Below are 19,489 nucleotides of genomic sequence, written 5' to 3' on the forward strand. Positions count from 1 at the left end.
TTTCCTAGCAAACTCGAGCATCTGGATTGCGGAAGAACCGGGACGGTGATCCTCTTCAAGATGTTGGCATACACGCCACCAACCGAACCCCAGCCGGTCGATTCACATCGTATCCCATCGAAGCGGTCCGTGCTTTGAGGGAGACAGATCGGTCGAATATGCTGATCGTACGTGACGGGCTTGCTGAGCACCAATATAGCAATATCGTTTTCGATCGGTCTCGCTTTATAGTTCTTGTGGATAAACATATCAACCACAGGAACGTCCTTAGTAATAATAGAGAAAGAAAAATGGGATTGTGAAATGCGGAAAACATCCAAATAAACTGAGGTTTTCTTACCTTATGAGGAAGGGGTTCATTAATAGTGCTAACATCCCACTCACCCAGACGGGCAATTAAATTCACTATACCGTGCACGTTGTGCGCCGCTGTTATCACGATCGTGGGATGGGTTAGAGCTCCTCCACAAACGTATTTCGATTTACCACCTTCCGTCTTTCGGACCGAGACCATCCACGGGTACTGACCAAACTGTGCCACCGTATCATTATGCTGGAAATCATACACTAAACCTCGCTCGTTCTTTTTCCCACATTGTACTTCGGATGGTGGTGGAACCTCTATTTCTTCCTGTAAATCGTAGTACAAACAAGATGTGGAAAATGTATTGGAAAACTTTGTTTCCCAAGTCGAACGCCATTACGCTTTCCTTACCGCTGACGAAGGTGTCGTAACTTTCTCATCTGCCGTTTCGTTCCTGCAGCATATTAGCATATAGTCTAGACAGACATCCGTATCCCCGAGCCGCAAGGTTATCAAATCGTACGGGTCTTTGGGGACAGCGATGGCACGATCAGCTATATCCTCACACAGATGCTTCTTAACACAGAATCCATTTTCACACGGTATTCTCTGGAATAATTTACACCACAAGTGCTACATCAGGATTCCGAATAAGAAACGGCATTTTCCATACCTGCACATCGAACTGACAATAACTGGAAACCAATAGACACAACCCGACGATTTTGCGAAGGAGACTCATTGTTCGCAGAGCATCGCAATCGGACTGTTTTCGAAGGATGATGCCTGCCGCGGCTGTCGGTGATAATGTTAATGATAAGAAATGTTTTAAATCTGGGAGATTCCTATGTGAAAAAATGCACACGTTGTATGTAATGCATGTGTGCGAGGAAATCAAAATCTTGCTTTACATGTGTGCTTGGCGGCCTTGAGATTGCGGCTGCTTATGAGGGTTGTAGTCTATTTTTCTTTTTAGTATCGTTCTAAGAGTGAATACATAAAACAAAACATATTTTTTAGGGTTTATTTTACAAAAACAGTTCAATCACTATGGAGCTTTTTCGGATTGGAGCTTGCTCTGGTGTCGCATTATAGTAGCAGATCTTCCAAGTACTCATCGAATTCTTCTTCGCGCGTTTTTTCCTCGGCCTCAGGACCTACAGTAAAGAAAAATGGGACGGCATGAATAGAAAAGGAATTACTTGAAAAAAAAACCATTTTGTCCAACACCAACCCTTTGTCCAGTTGCTTTCGAAGTTCTGTGGTTCGCTCGATGTGATATTCTCTGCATGATCTTGACTGCCTGTTGGCTCTTCACTCGGTGCTTCTGTTGTGGGTTCGTCTTCCGGCTCGATCCTTTCTACGGAACATTCACTAGAAGGCCCAGCCCTTGGCTTATGTTTAGTAGCTTTCACTCTTCGTTCGCGTTTCTTCATTCGTTTCACTTCTCGCTTTTTCGAGTGATAGTTCAGCTTATCTGAACACTTTGGACAAAGACCTAGGTGGAGAAAAGAAAAGATGCTGTAAATGGCTGCAGATGTAATCGACAAATTGCTAGTACTCACGTAGTTTCACCAATGCATTCTTCTTCTGGCCATGCTCAAGGTACCCAAAGTTTACCTCCCAACTGCGCAGTCCGTTCGGTTCTTCGCAGCTCCGGTTGCCACAGCGGAACTGTCCCTTGCCATTCACCACCTCCTGTTCGATTCTCCAGCGTAGCGCAACCTCGGGAAGCAGAAGAGTCGTCGGTGCCGAGTAGGAATCTTCGCACACATGTCCCTCGACGGGGTTCTCTTACCTTGTTCTCCTTGTAGCGGCTGAAATCGGCAATGCAGTACTCCTTGATCAGTTTATCGTAATACTTCTTGGCTAGCTGTTTCTCCCAGGTATCGACGGGTTCACTGTGCCACAGAAACCGGTGGTTCTCGCGCACGACATCGTGATCCGTTTTGTCCCGAGATGTGTCCCGTTGGAACAGCTCCTTGGCCGCCCCCGGTTTCTTGAGGATGTACTCATTGATCAGATGCTTGTGCAGTTCGTAGGGGTTCAGGTGAGCAAGATTTCGGTGATACATCGATTTTAAACGCCGGAGAGACACACAATCCTTCGAACAAAACCACAACGACAATCTGTCACTTTTCTATTGTTTACCAACAGCTTTTTACACAAAATGCAACGAGAACGCGACGAGGATGATGAAGACGATTGGGAGATAAGCGATATTTCTGAAGATAGCGTGGGATTCGAAGAGGAACTGGAACTGCTGGAAGCTCAGCTTCAAAAGGAGGTAAGTGTGTTGCCAAGGGATTTACATCTTACAAACTAATCGCTATCGGTAATCCTCCCGGTGCGGGTAGGTCCTTGCGAATGCTGTTCCAGGTCCGGGGAATTATGATGCCGTTATCCTGGAAAGTGCCAAGGGTCCAACCGTTCGCTACTCGGAACCGGAGCTACCGCAGTATAAATGTGATTCCTGCACGAAAACATTCCATGAGCTGAAACATCTCGTCCGACACATCGAGACGCACAACCGGTGGCGTTTCCGGTGTGAGCTATGCGGGGCGTACCTGAAAACGCAGGCAAGTCTGCACAAGCATCAACAACGGCATGGTGTCGAAAAGCGGTACCAGTGTGAGACATGCTGGAAAGGATTCAGCACCAGCGACGATCTGCAGGTGCACCGGAAGCTGCACCAAAAGCCAAACCCGCGCTACCGGTGTGAGGTGTGCGGCAAGGATTTTGGTCGCGTCTACACGCTACGGGACCATATGAAATTGCACGAGCCGGAACCGGAGCACCAGTGCGAACGTTGTTGGAAGGTATTCCCGAAAAGGAGACAACTGCTGCTGCACGCAAGGACACATCTTGTGCAGGATTCCCTAGATTCAGCGTTGCCAGGAAATGCTGGTGCGTGAAAGATATCAAGTCATTCCATGATCCCAGAGGGCATTTGCATCTCATAGTATTAATATTTGAATTAAATTAAGCAATAAATTACACAGATGCAGCTGGAGAATGGATTTGGCTCGCGTTGTGCGGAATTTGGGACATTTTGGGATGTTTTGGGACACGATAATTGTTTGTAAACAGCGTCTGTCAGCCAAGGTGGTGGAAGGGGGGAAAGGTGAAAAATTTATCGGCAGCCATTTTCCCAGCGTCGTCTTCTTGCTTGAAGAAGCGTTTTCCCAGCATCTCCAGCAAGAAAAGCGTCTGTGTTTCGCGTTACCGGGACGATCTCAAGATCTGCTTAACATACCGACTGTGGTCGGTAGCCAGTGTACGGAATCAAGGGAGAAAATGAGTGCGGTCGACGAGAGGACGATCTATGCGAAGCTGGAGGCGATGAAGGATATAAGGTGAGGGGGGGATGCTGTGAAGGTTTGGCTAAGCAGACAACGGTGCAATATGTTTTCCCTTTTTCTGCCTGCAGATCCAAAACGCTACAGCTGGAAAAGTTGAAGCTGAAAATTGTTCGTGAGGTCGAGAATGGTGATGCTGAGGAAAAGTGCTTGTCGGAGTACCGCCGGGAACTGGAGCTGCTGATGCAGGAGAAGATGAGCCATGTGGAGGAACTCCGCCAGATTCATGCAGACATTAATGCGGTTCGTATCGTAGCTTGTCGTTGTTTGGTCGCGAAATTTGCTTACTTTTTACCCCCGTTGTAGATGGAAACGGTTATCAAACAGGCGGAGGAGAACCGGATTCGTTCGATCAACATGGCCAACCGCATCCACGAAGAGTATGTACCCCTGAAAACGGAGGTAGACACTATGCGCCGTGAGTATCTCGGCTTGGAGCGACTACCGGAGCTTCACGAAGAGGAGGGAACCACCATTTCGTCGGAGTAAGCCACACACACAATCCCTCCGTAATTGAACGTTTTGTTCTAACGAAGCTACTCGCTTTACAGTCGTTTTCAGAATTATTATGCCACAAATAAGCCACTGACGACACCGAGTGCCACGTTCGCACGACCACCGCTATCCGCGCATCATCCACTTCCACCGGATGCACCTGCCACATCGTTGCCTCCGTCGGCACCACCCGGATTCTTGCCTCCACCCCCCGTTGCAATGCGCATCAACAAACCGCCTGAACTGCCAACCAACCGGCTACAGCAGCCTCCATCGACGATCGGCATTGGTCATCCGACATTCAGGTCTGATTTCAATGTGAATTTAAGGTGATTTTTCGTTTCTCTTTTGTTTTATTATATCACTATGCCATTCCGCCAACTTGCAACCCGCGTCACCGCGAAGGCTGAACACACTAATTTGAACTTTCTGTTTTCCCCTTTTCACCCTTTCCAGCAGACAGCAACCGCCGCCGATGAAATCTTGCCTATCGTGTCATCAGCAGATCCACCGGAACGCACCCATCTGTCCGCTGTGCAAGGCCAAGAGTCGTTCGCGGAATCCGAAAAAGCCCAAAAAGAAGGACCACTAATCAGGACACTAGCAAGCCGGCGGCTGGCCATCACCCTCACCATAACTTGGAACGAACAGGACGACGGTATCCGTTTTGGATGTGCCTGGTTCCGTTTTACTTTTTAGGCATAGATATCACTTTTTAATAATTTCTCGTTGCTTACAATTGTTGGCAGCTTAGCGATTAGTACACCGGTCTCCGGCATATCTGTCCTATGGAATTTGATTTTACTCTAGACTACTAGCGTCCGCACTACAGCGCTCGCTTCGCTCCATTCTGCCCCACTAATAGTATCTCATTGATCGTGTCATTGTCTGGAACAATTTTACGTAGCATTAAGTTATAACCATCTCGTAACAATAAAATTAGTTCGTAACAATCAGCCGAACGGTATTTCTCGAGAAATCCGAAATTTTATCTCACCAGGTCAACCTTCTGCGAGATCACCTACTGTGACAGCTCGCGATCCAAACGTCAAACGGGCGCTTTTTTATTTCGTCCGTAACTTTTGTCCAGGCAGGTCGCGTGTGCATCGTGCGTTTGTTCGCGTTCTAAAAATCGTTATCTGACCGCCGTTTGGTGCTGCTCTGCTAGCAAGTAAGTGCCGCCGCGATAAACTAGCATTTTCCGTTGATTCTCCGACCCACCCGCATTCGGCATCGTGCGGGAAAACGGCTGCCCAACAAGGTGAAAAAAATTGACGTCGCCATTATCGACGCTCGGCCGTTCGGCCGTGGATTGCGATTCCCCTGGTGCGTTTTTATTTGGCCTTTCTCCGTGCGGTGCCGGTTTGGGGGACGGATTATCGCGTAATAGGTGATGCTAAATTGTGAAATCGCATCGTGAGTGCGTAACCGGGTTCTTTCATTTCGCTCCGTTTCTTCTTCTTCTCCCCCGGAACGCACACGAAGGTCGTTGATTGCAAAACGAGCAAATCCTCACCTTTCACGAATCGAAACGCAGGATATCTCGGCGCAAGGATGGTTGCTTCGCGGTACGTCATCAAGAGTGCATTGCTTGCTGCGCTCGTTGCTACGCTGTGCAGTACGGTCGCCGTCGTGTCGGCCGTTCCCGCAGCCGGAGAAGCAGCCGCTCCACCAGCATCAGGTAATTGAACGCGCTTTACAAAAGAAATGGACGGTCGAAGGAACGCACTGCGTACGAGATCTTTTCCATCAGGGTCCCTCCAATCAGAGTCAAACGAAGAAGGTTAATGCAATTTTGCTCTCGAAACCGCATCATCAACACACTCACGCGCGCGCGCCCGCGTCTGTGTTGAGCAAAGTTTATGATTCATCAGCGCATTTCTCGTACCAGGGCCGGACTTCTCACTTCGAACCGGTCGGCCTGCTGGCTCCTCTAGGCCCCGTTTAACGGGGGTTTCGTGTTGGGGCGCCTCATGCTGCAGCTGGATGTCGATTCTCAATCACACCACACCACAACACGTATAAGCTCATGATCGCTCGCGCAAAATACCGCTAAGCAGGTCTGCCTCTGGTGGTTATGCGTGTGCCACACGACCACACTCGACGCCCTGTTGCGTCGTCCAAAGCCGGGATTTGCGAGCGATAAGCCCCGTATCCGCTCCTCAGCAAATGGGAATTTTGCATCCATCGCTTGCGGTTCGGTCCGATTGCACATTTTGTTGCACTCGTCAGCAAATAATATGATGAGGGATTCGTCGCGTCGCGCCACTCGGATCTGTGTTTATGTTATTCTTTGGGAGACGTTGCCGACCGCCGCTGAAGCTGCTGCTGTTGCCAAGCCTGCGGTGCCTTTGCCTGTTTGTGGGTGGTCAGTCATCGTCTACTGCGACGCCAAAATACCAGGATGGGGCTCGATATCCGGGCTTGATGGTTTTTAATTTATTTAAGAAAAGTATAGTTCGTCTGTAAACAAACGAAGAGTGCATTGGCAGAATGCGATGGTCCAATATCGGAACAAGAACAACTAAGCAAATACACTAGACCCTTCCCTTCCCAAGAGCCTCACTTACACGCGAACGACACGAACCTTTCCTTCGTTTGACGTCACCGACGCCAGCAGTCTTTTCGCAGCCCGTCCGTCCAAGGTCCTCCCGATGATGGAGCGTCGTTGACTAATTTGCGTATCTGTAACGGTTCTCTCTCTTTCTCTCGCTTCTTGCAGCAGCAGGTGGTTCTATTCACGCCAACGACAATCCGACAGCAGCGCCGGTCACTGAATCTACTATTGCGGGTAAGTAGTGCGCAACATGTGGGCACCGGAAGGAGCAGGAGAACGAAGGCGCACGAACGGATGCGTGCTTGCATCCAATTTCACTTTATGCTCGCCTTTGCCATTGCTGATGCATCAGAAATGGTCCCACGACATTGGCGATGGAATTCCCCTTGTCAGAGCAAATGGTTCTCTTGAGACACGTGTTCAATTTCCTAGCGGGCAGTTTCACACACAATCGCTAGCAGGGGAAAGGTTAATTTTAGTTCAATGTCATTTCATGATAAAACGGAACCGATGCTAACCATTTTATAATGTGGGAAAAGGAGCAATTAATCATGGGAAAGCATGAGTCCCGTCTTTCGCGTTGCACACATTTGCTGCAGTATTCAATCGAATTTTATAACATGTTCCATGTTGTTTGAGCGTCCATGCTTAGAAAACTCTCAATTAAAAACCGTTATCGCTTTCACTGCAACCTGCAGATTGTGATTGCTTCACTTGCTTCACATACACTTGCAATACTGTGCCGCGAATTTCTTATGCAACGCTTTTTGGATTTTTGTTTGATAAAGAAGCGCCGACAAGCAGACTTATGCTGATTCTGCAATCTATTCCGTTCATTCCAGATAACACTACAACGCCTGCGACGACGACGACGACGACAACAACAGCAGCAACTACGACAACAACGGAAAGCACCAACACGACCACTACCACGCCGGTGACTCCCCCGACGACTACCTCTACGACTATCGCTCCAAACACCACCACGACGACTGTGGCTCCACCGACTCCGGCTCCGTCGCCTAACACAACAACTCCAGCACCGATCACCACGTCGACGGTGGCTCCAACTACGCCGGTACCGACCACACCGGCCCCAACGCCGGTGCCGCACTGCAAGCGCTTCGACGGTTACTCGTTCGTCGGGGGCATGATCCTAGCGTACGGCTCCCTCGCCATTTCGCTCGTCCTCTATAAGTTCTACAAAACGCACTTTCCAACGAACGCGGAGACCAGCGGTCCTTATCGCACCCTGTAAGCTGCCTGGTGTGTGTAAACGATGCCGGGTTCTCCGTCCCTCCAAAAATCCGGTATCTTTTCTCCCCCTTTCTTTCCGCCCAGTAAAGCATACGCATCTTAACGACACCGGAGAACACGTCACTCGGAGTCCTCGGTTGTCGGATGCATGATCCTCCATCCCGCGGTGTACTGCCGGGATGGGTTGGTTTTTGCTTTTTGCGTTTTAATCGAAAAAAAATCGAATTTCATTTGTAAAATCCTCCGCCTCTCCCATCAAAAGTCATGATTATTCGGCTAGGGAAGCAGTGCTCAGGAGGTAATGAGAAGTTGAGGAAAAAACGAGGATAGGATTTTGAAGGAGAAGAGCACTAGCTGTAGTAGGTATATTAGTTCCGCGGTACTCCTATGCGTATCATTCCGTTTCTCCCCAACTCGTCCCCACACTATGTTGCCATTTACCCAGTGCAGCATTAACTATTATATCCCTTCAATAATAAGAACGCGAACATGAAGTACCAAAGTGCCAGACAACATTAGAAAACCGAACATACCCGGCGGATCGCAGGCAAGACAGCAGCAGCAACAGACAGGCGACAGGCGTGAGATAGTAGGGTGGTTGTTGCGGTTGCGTCAATTCAGACGGCATCTCCCTTCCGGAGTGCCAATTTTTGTTTTTCAAAGTCTCTCCGCCGTGGGATCATTCACTTGCAGGCGCATTTTCTGTTTTAATTTGCATTTTCTCTTTTATTTTTTTGTGTCCTCTATCCCAGCACGCGCATGGACACGCAGAGGAAGCAGAAGGTGCGTTTTGGGTTCCGATATATACAGAGAATCCTTAACATATATAAGTGATACGTGGTGATAGCGACATAATATCAGACGGAAGAAGAGGGAACGCTAGAGCGCGGAGATGTAAGAGGGCGAGAGAGAAATCCCTTGTTTCTGTCCAAAATTTTATACCAAAACTATCTTCTTACTGTACGTGAAAGCATTATACATTACACCTAATCGCTTATACGCTACACTTACACTCTCTCGAACACTTACTCACACACACGCACACACAAACACACAGACCGTGAACTGCAACGTATCCCCGGTTCGATAGTTATATCCCTTCAAAACCCGACGCTATCCTGTGTTGAGCAGCGACTATGTGTGTTGGGCGAGAATAGCGGATAAATAAAAGAATTCAAATACCATCTCTCTTATCTATTATATATGGACACACACGTACAGACACACACAGGCACACATACACATAAACAACACAGGGATCGACCAGGAACGGTCGGAACTGGTGGTTGCTGTGTTGAAGTGCGTATCCTTCATTCACAATCGACCCTATCATTACTCTGTTCTGGCCTTCGCACATCTGGAGGGTGTGAAACCACTGCACGAATGCACGTACAGATAGGAGAGGATACGGCGGGAGGTGCAAGATAATAGTGCTCTAAGCTAAGCTGTTAATGTAAAAAGGCAAACCCCAGATTGATGAATTCTTTAAATTGAAATGTGTATTTGAAAATAAAAAGGCTGAGTATAACGATATATATCATTACGATGGATGCGCCCACTCTCTCTCTCTCTCTGTCTATCTCTATATCTCTATCCTCCGCCATGAGTAAGGGAACACCGCGGCAAACCAGTGCCGGTGGATACGTCCTCTACCGAAAGTGCTCTTAAGATGCTATAGTGTCATAGTTTGAGAAGATCGATTGCGATTTCATTTCAAATATCAAATGCCTTCATCTTATGCACCGAGATCAATTTACGAGATAACAGCGATACCGTTCGATTCGTGTAACTCTTTGATAGACGTTATCAACCGGGACAATTCGGTGGTAGGCATTTTCTGCTTCCCAGAACAACAGGGAGGTTTTTGGTTCGGCTAAACCGTAGATCGGGTGCATAGGATGACCAGCATAGCATAAAAACGCGATCGGAACCAGATAATAACGTTCAGAATGAGTTATTCGACTTTGTAAGAAAAAAAAATGAATCTCATACCTTTATTGTTGAACTTATTCTGGAAATTGTGCAAAAGGCTTAAACAAACACGTGTCTAAAGTCAACCTGCGAATGGCAACCCAAAAACGACCTATTTAAGATTCGCAGAAATTACCGCGCTGTCTATAGCATATCCAGTGTCATCTATGTAACTGAACAATCCTTGGGTTGGGTGTCGGTGTGTTCTGTATCTGCCGAGTAACTGTAATTTTTATGATTTATGCAGTTTGTCATTGTACCAAAAAACTATACTTACATTCAGAAATACATACTACAATCCGTCGCAAAGTTACATGAATCGACAGTATTAAGCATTGCTAAAAGTGTCTCGAAGGCATTCGAAATAGCCAAATGATTCGTATGGATACGTTCACGAGTTCCCTTTAGTTATTGACGCGCCGCATAGCACGTGCCTACGATCAACCTCAGACCTTCATATGGCTAGACAGATGTACTAATGTGAACGAACGCACGGAGGTTACGCCTAGGAGATACTTAGCTGTGCTACAAATGCGAAGATTTAACTTGTTTGTTCTAGACTGTTGATCTGTAGCTTCCAGGTAGCTAAAATGGAGTGTCCATCGTAGGGAGGGTAACCGTAAGGGTGACGAATTCCGCCTAAAACTTGGGATCTAAATTTGACTGTCCCTTATCATGACGTCCCATTATCATTCCCGATTGAATTGTTCAACAATCAATCACTGATGGTGACCCCCCCCCCCCCCCCTTAAACCAATCTCCATTACACAGCTTCTCTCTCTCTCTCTCTCTGTGTTACAAGATCACCTTCATATTGGATGAGCGTTCCAACAAGACCGAGATGTGGAATCGGATCGGTGAAATGAAACGCGTCGAGATAAGGCCGCGCACCGCAGTCGACATCGAATCGATCGCTTCCTTCTCAGCCGTCGGCAAGTGGCTTGGTGCGGAGACCATCATCCACACCAGCAGCACTCCTTCCCTGAATGCGTACCGAGACGGTTGAGTGCGCAGAACAGCTGCGGTAACGTGTTCTGCTTTGTGGTAAGCACGTGCGCCTATAGTCGTGCTGGTGGAAGTCGCCTGACCGGAGTTCAGTTCGTTGACTTGGCCTGCGGTGGTGGGGTAGGTTGTGTGCGCGTATGTTCTGGTTTCTATTATCAACATAAGCAGGTGGTTCTAGTGGAAGTGTGTTTAGCGTCTATGGTGTCCCCGTGTGACGCGATCCGCTACAAATCGACCGATGGTGATAGCAAGCTGTGCCCGTAGGTTTTCCCTCTGGTTGTGACTTGAATTGGTGAGACGAAGGTGAACTTGAAGGAAGGTGCTGTGTATTCTCGTGAGCCACACGTGCGATCAACTCAATACCAACTCGAAGACCGACCGGATCTGGAGTCAAGGATCCCGGGGCGGAGAGGGTAGCTGCCGAAACCTCCAGCGTGACGGACGGCCGCAAAATTGCCATTTCATGCAAGATCGAATCTAGCAGGAATGGGGTTGGCGGTTGGGCTGGGTGTTGTTGTGCTTATTATGCTTTTGCTTCGTTCTACACCCGCGCGGCCAACGGCCCGCTGAATCGGGAACAGGTTTTCGGCGCAATCGGCCACGGCCCCAAAAAACAATCGTAATCTCATTCCATCGCACGATCACTGAGCTCGCTGTTGACGCGATCGCGTCGAGTTTTGCCGTTTTGCCGTCCCTTGCCCATATTTGAAATCATAAATCGAACAACGCCATCGGCTCACGGGCTCAGAGTGGCCGAAACCGTGCTAAACCCTAGGTCATCATCAGCAGGAATCCAGTATAATCTGGTGAAGGTCGGCCTCTTCTTTGCGTCAATCCGGGTTGTAGCTCTCCTCGAGCTGTTGTAGAAGCCAAAGCTGAGGGAGGCGACAGCTGCTTGTTGGAACAAGTGCCGCCTCTTTGCCGCCACTCTGGTGGTGATTCAACTGTTAGCATCGCAACAAAGAACCTTCACAGGCTCCGAACAAATTCTACTACTCACAGGCATGGTTTATGCTGCGTAATGGATAGACGCCATCATGCACGGATCGCCATTTTATTAGTAGAGGAGATGAGTGTATCAAAAACCGCAAGATACCAGCAATCATCTGCTTGGCTGTTTGTTTGGTTAGCGTCGTAATAGCGAAGAATCATCTCATTGTTAGCGATCGTTAGCTATCGGCACAATTCAACATCCGACCGGATTGTTATGATTACCGCCGGGGCTGTCTGTCTCAGCTGAATCAACACGTGCCGTGTGGTTGAAATGGCCTTAAATTCTGCCGTAATTTCAGTAAAAAAAGCAATGGTTTTGGCACCTCCCAACTGTGTTAGTTTGTGAAGAATTTAACTTAACCTAGCTTCCTGCAGCTGAATACTGGGTGATCGCTATATAAGCTTCACCAAACGGACTAGTTGGGAAGGCATTTTTCGAATCAGAGCATCCGAAAAGTAGTAAACAGATTGTTAACGACCGGCCCTGGTGACCGGCTCGTGTCGCCAAGAATAGCTATTCATTCACCAAAGCCAAGGGGACCCCACCTGTTTACCGAATGTAGAGACTTCCAGATTGCATGACGCTTACCCCATATCGCTTATCAGGTCTCGCCTGGATCGTGTTCCTCTTTTATGGTGATGGTAGCGCGCATGGCAGCAACCGTGGGATTGCTGTCTCGGTAAACATTCGGTCCCGGTCCGGGATCACAACAGTAGCAACGGTGCAGCATCCATATCGCATACGGGCGTGCCGGCGGGCCTGCCCGATGACGACCTACTGATATAGTGACGGTGCAGATAGAGTGCACAGTGAAACGCCCCGTTCTTTACTCGATTGAATCCGGTGACTGACAACAGCTGATGCTGAGGCTTCCTTTTGTTCCTATCGGGGTATCTTCGGTTTGCGATAAGTACAGCAAACATTCCGGCCTTGAAATGGCACTGTTTTCCGTCTATTTTTGCGGCCATAATGTTGATCCTGTTGGTCGTCCAGACCGACAGAGAAGGCGTATTAGGCACAAATATAGATGGAGCGACGGTATCGATATTGACGTCAGAATAGCAGGACTATTGACTTGTAGGACGAGGGCGCTCGATCGCCGAGCGGTGGCGGAATCTTCTGTGGCAGGCCAAGACCACTCGTCGGTTGTAATGCCCGATAAGTAAGTAAGTAATGTTGATCCTTGGTTCACCATCTTGGAGATTGGATCGCCATGGGATTAATCATCCAGCTCGCCCCGATTAAGCCGGTTCCAGTAAGGGAGAGCGAGAGAGGTCCGGTTCCGAATACCAATCCCTTGGCCTCTTGAAAAACTTGTTTCGACACTGAAGTGTCGAAAGCTGGCCGAAACATTCTGGTTTCCACCATGCCTATAGCCCATCGTCGATTGTGTGCCAAAAACGTGTACAAAAGTCGCATGTCATGTACACCCCTTCGCTCGGTTAGGGCTAGTGGACAGCGGGCTCGCTGGCTAGTAGCTGGCTGGCTTGTTGAGGTAATGAGTGGGGTGTGAGAGAGTGGACCTTGAGCGTGCGAAGGTTGCCAGGGCGACCGTTGGTTAGCGAGTCAAGAGCAACAGCGCTTTGAGCGGATTATGGTATTTTGCGAACACCAGCCCGTTTGTCCGGATCGCTTCGGTCACAATTCCAGTAGGCAACATCACTGCCAGCAGTAGCCGCCGTATTGTAGGCGCGTAACTATCCCCGCTGTAAACGTGTCCTCCGGTTGTTATTATCATTGTCGTTTCCCAATAGTAGTACAGTGCTTTACAGTGTTTGTTCTTGTTTACGGTCCGGAACAGAAATAGAATCCACGTGGACGGTGTCTAGCAGTACGAGATAAACGGAACAACAGACATCGGACGACGTCGGTTTGTCATCTTTGTGATAAACCTCAGCGTCAGCGTGTGGTCTTGGGTCAAGTTCTTGGGCTGTTCGCTGTTCAGTTACATCCCAGCCTCCGTTGCTAGAGGGTTCGAGGAATCCAAGACCCACACCAGTCGCCACCATGAAGAAGGATCCGGAACAAAGTGAAAGCGGTATAGTCAATCCAACTTTCTATCAGGAGCTAGCGGAAGATCGGATTTCAATCGAGGCTACGGAAGGGACAACGGGTACCGATCAGGCGTCTGCCCTGCCCCAGCTTACCATTACACGGCCAGTGTATCAGCAGGAACAGCTTAACGATGCGTACCGGTACCGGAAACCGAAGCGAACGAAGCTACACCACGAGCTGACCGATCGAGTGCGGCAGATTGACAGCAAGACGTGCTGTAGTACGGTGTTCCCGCTACTCACATGGCTACCGGAGTATTCCTGGAGCCGGGATTTGGTGCGAGATCTGGTGAGCGGCTGCACGGTGGCCGTGATGCACATCCCCCAGGGTATCGGTTACGCACTGCTAGCCAACGTACCACCGGTGGTCGGCATCTATATGGCGTTCTTTCCGGTGCTGGTGTACTTCCTCTTCGGTACCTCACGTCACAATTCGATGGGTAAGTCAGTAGTCAGCTGACCGGGAGGGTTCTGAATGCAATATGAGACTTAGTCTGGAAATGCATTTATGCAGGCACGTTCGCCGTGGTGTCGATCATGGTGGGCAAAACGGTCCTAGCGTACACCGGAACTACGGCGGAGGATGGTGAATCGGAGGAGCAGCGCACAGCGTTACAGGTGGCCACAGCCGTCGGGTTCGTCGTCGGTATAATGCAGCTCATTATGTGTCTCTGCCGGTTGGGAGTGATTTCGTTTTTACTCTCGGATACGCTCGTCTCTGGTTTTACCACCGGTGCGGCCATTCATGTCGTAACGTCGCAAATCAAGGACCTGCTCGGTCTTACGCTCCCCTCCGTTGGTAGTATGTTCGAGATCATTAAGGTAATGCGCGATACACAGCAGCAACCATCTAGTCTGACACCATCCCCGCTCGTTTCTGGTTCTAATCCTCTCGATCCTAGACGTACATAGAAATCTTCCGGCAGATTACGAGCGTCAACTGGGCTGCAATTATCATATCGGCCATCACGATCGTAGTGCTGGTCTTTAACAACGAGTACCTGAAGGTGAGTGACTGGACATACATGGACATAGGCGTGATGGGTGGCTTTGAAAATGATTAGATTCCGCCAATGCGATGAGGTCGCTTGGCTCCTTGTCAATTATTTTGTATCGCCAACATTACCATTCTTTGCATTTAAAAGAATATCATGTGATCTTTATACTAATCTCCCACTCTTCCATCTTGCTTTACAACAATACGACAATGCTACACGGCTCGTTCCACAGCCGAAGGTGGCCAAGCGGAGTGTTATTCCGATACCGATCGAGCTGATCGCCGTCATTGCCGGAACGTTGCTGTCCAAGTATCTGGAGTTACAAGAGAAGTACGCAATCAAAACGATCGGAAACATCCCCACGGGCCTGCCCGGTAAGTAAACCAAGGAGAACAGGAAGAGCAACCGTACCGCGCCGCCGAGTCAAGGAGACACGTGTGTGTATGTTGTGTGCCTTTCGCGCCGGTCAGTGCACGTAGCGGTTACTACGAGGGCACACTCATGTGTAATGTACCTTCAATGACTTAGACGCTGTGTGACTAGGTCGAGGTCGATGGGGATGACATTATAGATTTAGCATTAAATCGAAGATTACTCCGAAGAAATTGTCCGAAGCGCCACAGAACACGTGTTGTTTGCGGTTTTGGTTACGGTTCAACCGCCAGAACGGACAATCGAACATGGAAAGAGAACCGTTTCCATGTTCGATTGTTAATTGAATTGTCGGGCAAAGCTATCGAGATAATCGACCTCATAAATTGCCATCATTGGTTCCGGCAGGGTTATTCACCAAAAAGAGGTTCTTTGTGAAACGTAAAAAGCGATCGCGCTGCTATGCCACGATCGTTAGAGGTGTTGATGGCATGTGCCAGTGGTGTGGTGTAAATGGGAGGGATTGTTGGGCCTGAACATGCCACTGCTCACCTTTGAGCGGCGTTCCGCCATGTGCCAGGTGTATCGTTTGTTGTCGGATTGAGCTCGTGGCTAACATCTGGTTGAGGATGCAATACATGTTCTGCATCTCTATTTAAGATGAATGGTCCATAGACGACTGCATTGTGGCAACGTCACCGGTCTGACGAGCCTCTTTAGCAATGGCATCTTTTGGTTTTTTTTGTAAAACGTAAAAGCATTCATCGTGTTTACTATGAATTTCTCTCTCCTTCTCTCTCCGTCTATCCGTAGCACCGTCACTTCCGGATTTCAGCCTGATGCCCTCGATCATCATCGATAGTTTTCCGGTGGCGATGGTCGGCTATACGGTGTCCGTGTCGATGGCACTGATCTTCGCCAAACGGGAAAACTATGAGATCGGATTCAACCAGGAACTGTTTGCGATGGGTGCCGGTAACGTGGTCGGTTCGTTTTTCTCCTGTTTTCCGTTTGCGGCCTCACTGTCCCGCTCCTCCATCCAGTACTCGGTCGGTGGCCGCACACAGATTGCGTCCGTCATTTCCTGTGGCCTACTAGCGATCGTGCTGCTGTGGGTTGGTCCTTTCTTCGAGCCGTTGCCACGGTGCGTCCTATCCGGTATCATTGTCGTTTCGCTTAAGGGTCTGCTGATGCAGGTGACCCAGCTAAAGGGTTTCTGGCGACAAAGTCCGATCGATGGGATCGTGTGGGTTCTTACCTTTCTCTCCGTGGTGGCGTTTGCCATCGATATCGGTCTACTGGTTGGCATAGTGCTGAGCATTTGCTGCATCTTCTTCCGCTCGCTCAAACCCTACACGTGCCTGCTGGGCAATGTGGCCAACACCGACATCTACCTCGACACCAGTCGCTATCAAGGAGTAAGATCAAATTGTTGAACTGCGATAAATGGTAAACTCATGATTTCTCTTCTTTTGTAGCTCATTGATTATGCAAATATTAAAATATTCCACTACTGTGGCGCACTCAACTTTGCGTCTAGGGCGGCCTTCAAGAATAGGCTCTGCGATACGCTTGGCATCAATCTGACCGAGGAGATCAAGCGGCGTAAGCAACCGGACTGGAAACCATCGTCAGCTGGCGAGCAGAGCTTGAAGTTTCTAATTCTCGATTTTACCTCGCTGACCTCGATCGATCCATCCGCCATCGGGACATTTAAGGCGATGGTACGTGAGTTTGAGTTGCTTCAGGTGACTATCCTGACAGCCGGTTGTCAGCCACCGGTGGTCGATAATTTTCTACGTTGTGGGCTCATCGGCGACATCGAAAAGCCCTACTGTCGGCTGTTTACGACCGTACACGATGCAGTGCAGCATGCGCGATCGGAGCTTGACCCGATCGGTTCGTCATCGGGTAACGGAAGCACCATTTCTACCATTACGGGAATCATCTAGGGAACTGTCTTCCTTCTCCATTTACTTGCCATGCCAGGGACTAAGGGGGCCGTACTTACGCGTGATCGAGATCGCCAGTACAAGTCTTTAGCATTTGTACTAAAGACTGTCTTTAGTATTTGTATGTCCTTGTTTTGTTGTAAGCGAAAGAAGGTCTAGTTCGTAATTCTAGGTTCTTAAACAAACTGCTCAGCGGGCGTAACGAAGTATTCCATTAGGCGGTCGATAAGATAGATTTAGATTTTATTTTCTTCTTTTCGAAAATTTTAGATCCAGAAAACATAAAATCAAATGCTGCGTAAGGGTCGTTGTGGTGATTCAGTGTATTATAAACTCCTGAAAATAAAATGAAACATCTGGACTGAACCATATTTTGCGGTTGATGCCATTGATCTGAAAGACACACTTTGGAAACCAGAGCAGTGAGATTTATGTTTTTATTTTTCATCTTTTTACAATTTTCATCGTTTCCATTGTTTGTCGGTTCACTAGCAAGTTGTTTGGTGTTTGTTTTTCACAGTTTCTGCTATATGTTGAACGTTTTTCACTTATTTCTGTTACCGCCTCTCTAGACGGGAGCGCAGATTCTTTCGCGAAAGTTTTGAGAGTTTTGCTCAAACTGAGCTATCCTTTCAAAACTTTCAAAACTCTCATCCAAACGTCGTCGTCTTGGTGACCTAGGTCTATTTAGCTACCGCGCTCACTTGAAACAACAGCTTGCTTGATTTTTTTTATGAGCAGTTAATTTCTTGCGCTGCTTGCTCAATTCTTTCAAAGTTTTCACCCTCTACACGAGCGAGAGATCTCTCGCCTCCGATTTGTATGGATTTGACAGTTAAATGATAGAATTGACAATTAAATGATAGATCTCTCGCGACTTGCGCTCCCGTGTAGAGAGTCGGTTAGAGATACCGTCGAAGGGCTGCGGCTAGTAAAGAGAACCATTATCAAGTTCTTTTAGGTGGAATCTTATGCCCATAGATACACTAACTGCAATGAAAACAGGCTAAACACTAGGGTTTAGACGACAATATCTTTTCTACGATCCAATCTTCGTTCGCCTTTCCAATGGATGTAGAAACGAAAGCATATTGATTGGATAATGTATTGTTAACATCATAGCGATAACTAATCAGTCCCACCATGAACCAGACCTCATTTTGGCGATACATTAGTGGAGAACCTGAGTATCCAGTAAACGCATTATGGCCAGAAATGGTAATAGTACAGATGTTGAGGTCTTTGTCAATCGTGCCATTTGCGTTGGGAGGTTTTTGCAGCACGCAATCCTGAAATGAAATCTCCTGAAGCGTTACAGTCTGCTTAATAGATGTCGCAATTCCTAATAAAAATAATAGAACAGAATAGAAAATGTAAGATATAATGGTCACTTTTAAGCCAATGGTAGATAAAAATGCATTTCCATACCTTTAATATTCAAACCCCATCCAAAGGTTCGTAGCACTCGTGCACTATTTTTGGGAAGTACGTTATAGTGTTCGCTGGCCGTTGGAATACAGACAGGGTTTGTAAAGTTTATAGAGGAAGCCAGTCGTAGCAATGCAATATCGTATTCGATCGTAAAATTGTTGTAGTTTTCATGGATAATCTTTTCACGTACATCCACTACTTCTACGTCCGGATAATATTGGCCATCCTCAGGATCAAACTGATACAAGTTGCTTGCACCGATGAAAACATCAAACCTACAAAAGTAATATAAATGTTAAAACTCTTATGATCTGCATTTAGTAATCATCTTATCATCACTTACTGTTCATGATCCTCCACACAATGTGCGGCGGTGAGCACATACTCGGAAGTTATCAAGCTACCACCACAATTCCCCTGTTGAAAGCCGGCATTCATCGTATAAAATATGTATGCAATGAACTTAGAATCAGAGGGATACGTTCCGTTGTGCTTGTTACTTTCTCCAAGTCGATCTTGTAGACATTTTGGAGCAACCTCTTCCTTTACTTTTATGATGGCCTCTTTGGCGCAGCACACGTTACCATCGCTGTCTTTACTGTTACCGACTCTCTACACGGGAGCGCAAGTCGCGAGAGATCTATCATTTAATTGTCAATTCTATCATTTAACTGTCAAATCCATACAAATCGGAGGCGAGAGATCTCTCGCTCGTGTAGAGGGTGAAAACTTTGAAAGAA

General features: G+C 47.9%; 6 protein-coding genes across 10 annotated transcripts in view; 4 read left to right on the forward strand and 2 right to left on the reverse strand.

Moving 5' to 3' along the window:
• The window catches only part of LOC125958108 (uncharacterized), a 19,628-nt gene extending 280 nt beyond the window's left edge, over nucleotides 1-19,348 (reverse strand). Inside the window, exons 1-9 of the mRNA XM_049691232.1 lie at nucleotides 19,093-19,348; nucleotides 18,747-19,024; nucleotides 18,461-18,660; nucleotides 2,103-2,330; nucleotides 1,870-2,029; nucleotides 978-1,138; nucleotides 716-913; nucleotides 341-631; nucleotides 1-266 (exon numbers count right to left, since the gene is read on the reverse strand). The exon at nucleotides 1-266 is cut by the window's left edge and continues 280 nt beyond it. Coding sequence (XP_049547189.1) covers nucleotides 1-266; nucleotides 341-631; nucleotides 716-913; nucleotides 978-1,138; nucleotides 1,870-2,029; nucleotides 2,103-2,330; nucleotides 18,461-18,660; nucleotides 18,747-19,024; nucleotides 19,093-19,187 — 1,877 coding nt within the window. The 5' untranslated portion in view covers nucleotides 19,188-19,348. The remainder of the gene's footprint in view (nucleotides 267-340; nucleotides 632-715; nucleotides 914-977; nucleotides 1,139-1,869; nucleotides 2,030-2,102; nucleotides 2,331-18,460; nucleotides 18,661-18,746; nucleotides 19,025-19,092) is intronic.
• Nucleotides 1,288-2,453, reverse strand: LOC125954200 (protein FRA10AC1 homolog). Its single transcript, XM_049684295.1, has 4 exons — nucleotides 2,103-2,453; nucleotides 1,870-2,029; nucleotides 1,539-1,802; nucleotides 1,288-1,461 (listed from the first exon to the last, which is right to left on the reverse strand). The coding sequence occupies exons 1-4, from the start codon at nucleotides 2,376-2,378 to the stop codon at nucleotides 1,394-1,396; spliced, it is 768 nt and encodes a 255-aa protein (XP_049540252.1). The 5' UTR covers nucleotides 2,379-2,453; the 3' UTR covers nucleotides 1,288-1,393.
• LOC125954202 (zinc finger protein 239-like) lies at nucleotides 2,229-3,313 on the forward strand. The gene is made up of 3 exons (XM_049684297.1): nucleotides 2,229-2,354; nucleotides 2,462-2,591; nucleotides 2,662-3,313. The coding sequence occupies exons 2-3, from the start codon at nucleotides 2,475-2,477 to the stop codon at nucleotides 3,217-3,219; spliced, it is 675 nt and encodes a 224-aa protein (XP_049540254.1). The 5' UTR covers nucleotides 2,229-2,354; nucleotides 2,462-2,474; the 3' UTR covers nucleotides 3,220-3,313.
• LOC125954198 (zinc finger C4H2 domain-containing protein) lies at nucleotides 3,414-5,108 on the forward strand. Of its 3 annotated transcripts, none has more exons than XM_049684292.1 (5): nucleotides 3,414-3,660; nucleotides 3,735-3,906; nucleotides 3,970-4,148; nucleotides 4,215-4,487; nucleotides 4,615-5,108. In XM_049684292.1, exons 1-5 carry the CDS (start codon nucleotides 3,602-3,604, stop codon nucleotides 4,748-4,750), a joined length of 819 nt encoding a protein of 272 aa, XP_049540249.1. In that variant the 5' UTR covers nucleotides 3,414-3,601; the 3' UTR covers nucleotides 4,751-5,108. The 3 variants fall into 3 exon arrangements, with proteins under 3 accessions (XP_049540249.1, XP_049540250.1, XP_049540251.1); XM_049684293.1 differs by having other exon boundaries at nucleotides 4,618-5,108; XM_049684294.1 differs by having other exon boundaries at nucleotides 4,215-4,463; nucleotides 4,618-5,108.
• LOC125954203 (uncharacterized) lies at nucleotides 5,223-10,256 on the forward strand. Of its 3 annotated transcripts, none has more exons than XM_049684300.1 (4): nucleotides 5,223-5,329; nucleotides 5,644-5,839; nucleotides 6,881-6,949; nucleotides 7,558-10,256. In XM_049684300.1, the coding sequence occupies exons 2-4, from the start codon at nucleotides 5,713-5,715 to the stop codon at nucleotides 7,971-7,973; spliced, it is 612 nt and encodes a 203-aa protein (XP_049540257.1). In that variant the 5' UTR covers nucleotides 5,223-5,329; nucleotides 5,644-5,712; the 3' UTR covers nucleotides 7,974-10,256. The 3 variants fall into 3 exon arrangements, with proteins under 3 accessions (XP_049540257.1, XP_049540258.1, XP_049540256.1); XM_049684301.1 differs by lacking the exon at nucleotides 5,223-5,329 and adding an exon at nucleotides 5,350-5,548 and having other exon boundaries at nucleotides 6,884-6,949; XM_049684299.1 differs by lacking the exon at nucleotides 5,223-5,329 and adding an exon at nucleotides 5,353-5,548.
• On the forward strand, nucleotides 10,723-17,684 carry LOC125954185 (solute carrier family 26 member 10-like). The gene is made up of 7 exons (XM_049684276.1): nucleotides 10,723-11,068; nucleotides 13,744-14,436; nucleotides 14,511-14,818; nucleotides 14,899-15,003; nucleotides 15,227-15,368; nucleotides 16,180-16,784; nucleotides 16,845-17,684. Exons 2-7 carry the CDS (start codon nucleotides 13,950-13,952, stop codon nucleotides 17,316-17,318), a joined length of 2,121 nt encoding a protein of 706 aa, XP_049540233.1. The 5' UTR covers nucleotides 10,723-11,068; nucleotides 13,744-13,949; the 3' UTR covers nucleotides 17,319-17,684.
• Nucleotides 19,349-19,489: the final 141 nt, after the last annotated feature.

The sequence above is a fragment of the Anopheles darlingi genome, chromosome 3 (genome assembly GCF_943734745.1).
Source record: "Anopheles darlingi chromosome 3, idAnoDarlMG_H_01, whole genome shotgun sequence".
NCBI classification, from domain to species: domain Eukaryota; kingdom Metazoa; phylum Arthropoda; class Insecta; order Diptera; family Culicidae; genus Anopheles; species Anopheles darlingi.

Coding starts and splice junctions, on each gene's coding strand:
- LOC125954200 (XM_049684295.1), bottom strand. CDS start 2,378: ATGTATCACCGAAATCTTGCTCACCTGAACCCCTACGAACTGCACAAG. Junction 2,030..2,102: donor GCCGCTACAAGGAGAACAAG/GTAAGAGAACCC, acceptor CTGCTTCCCGAG/GTTGCGCTACGCTGGAGAAT. Junction 1,462..1,538: donor CGAAAGCAACTGGACAAAGG/GTTGGTGTTGGA, acceptor TCTTTACTGTAG/GTCCTGAGGCCGAGGAAAAA.
- LOC125954202 (XM_049684297.1), top strand. CDS start 2,475: ATGCAACGAGAACGCGACGAGGATGATGAAGACGATTGGGAGATAAGC. Junction 2,592..2,661: donor AAGCTCAGCTTCAAAAGGAG/GTAAGTGTGTTG, acceptor CGGTGCGGGTAG/GTCCTTGCGAATGCTGTTCC.
- LOC125954198 (XM_049684292.1), top strand. CDS start 3,602: ATGAGTGCGGTCGACGAGAGGACGATCTATGCGAAGCTGGAGGCGATG. Junction 3,661..3,734: donor GAGGCGATGAAGGATATAAG/GTGAGGGGGGGA, acceptor TTCTGCCTGCAG/ATCCAAAACGCTACAGCTGG. Junction 3,907..3,969: donor TTCATGCAGACATTAATGCG/GTTCGTATCGTA, acceptor CCCCCGTTGTAG/ATGGAAACGGTTATCAAACA.
- LOC125954203 (XM_049684300.1), top strand. CDS start 5,713: ATGGTTGCTTCGCGGTACGTCATCAAGAGTGCATTGCTTGCTGCGCTC. Junction 5,840..6,880: donor AGCCGCTCCACCAGCATCAG/GTAATTGAACGC, acceptor CGCTTCTTGCAG/CAGCAGGTGGTTCTATTCAC. Junction 6,950..7,557: donor CACTGAATCTACTATTGCGG/GTAAGTAGTGCG, acceptor CGTTCATTCCAG/ATAACACTACAACGCCTGCG.
- LOC125954185 (XM_049684276.1), top strand. CDS start 13,950: ATGAAGAAGGATCCGGAACAAAGTGAAAGCGGTATAGTCAATCCAACT. Junction 14,437..14,510: donor CTCACGTCACAATTCGATGG/GTAAGTCAGTAG, acceptor GCATTTATGCAG/GCACGTTCGCCGTGGTGTCG. Junction 16,785..16,844: donor ACACCAGTCGCTATCAAGGA/GTAAGATCAAAT, acceptor CTTCTTTTGTAG/CTCATTGATTATGCAAATAT.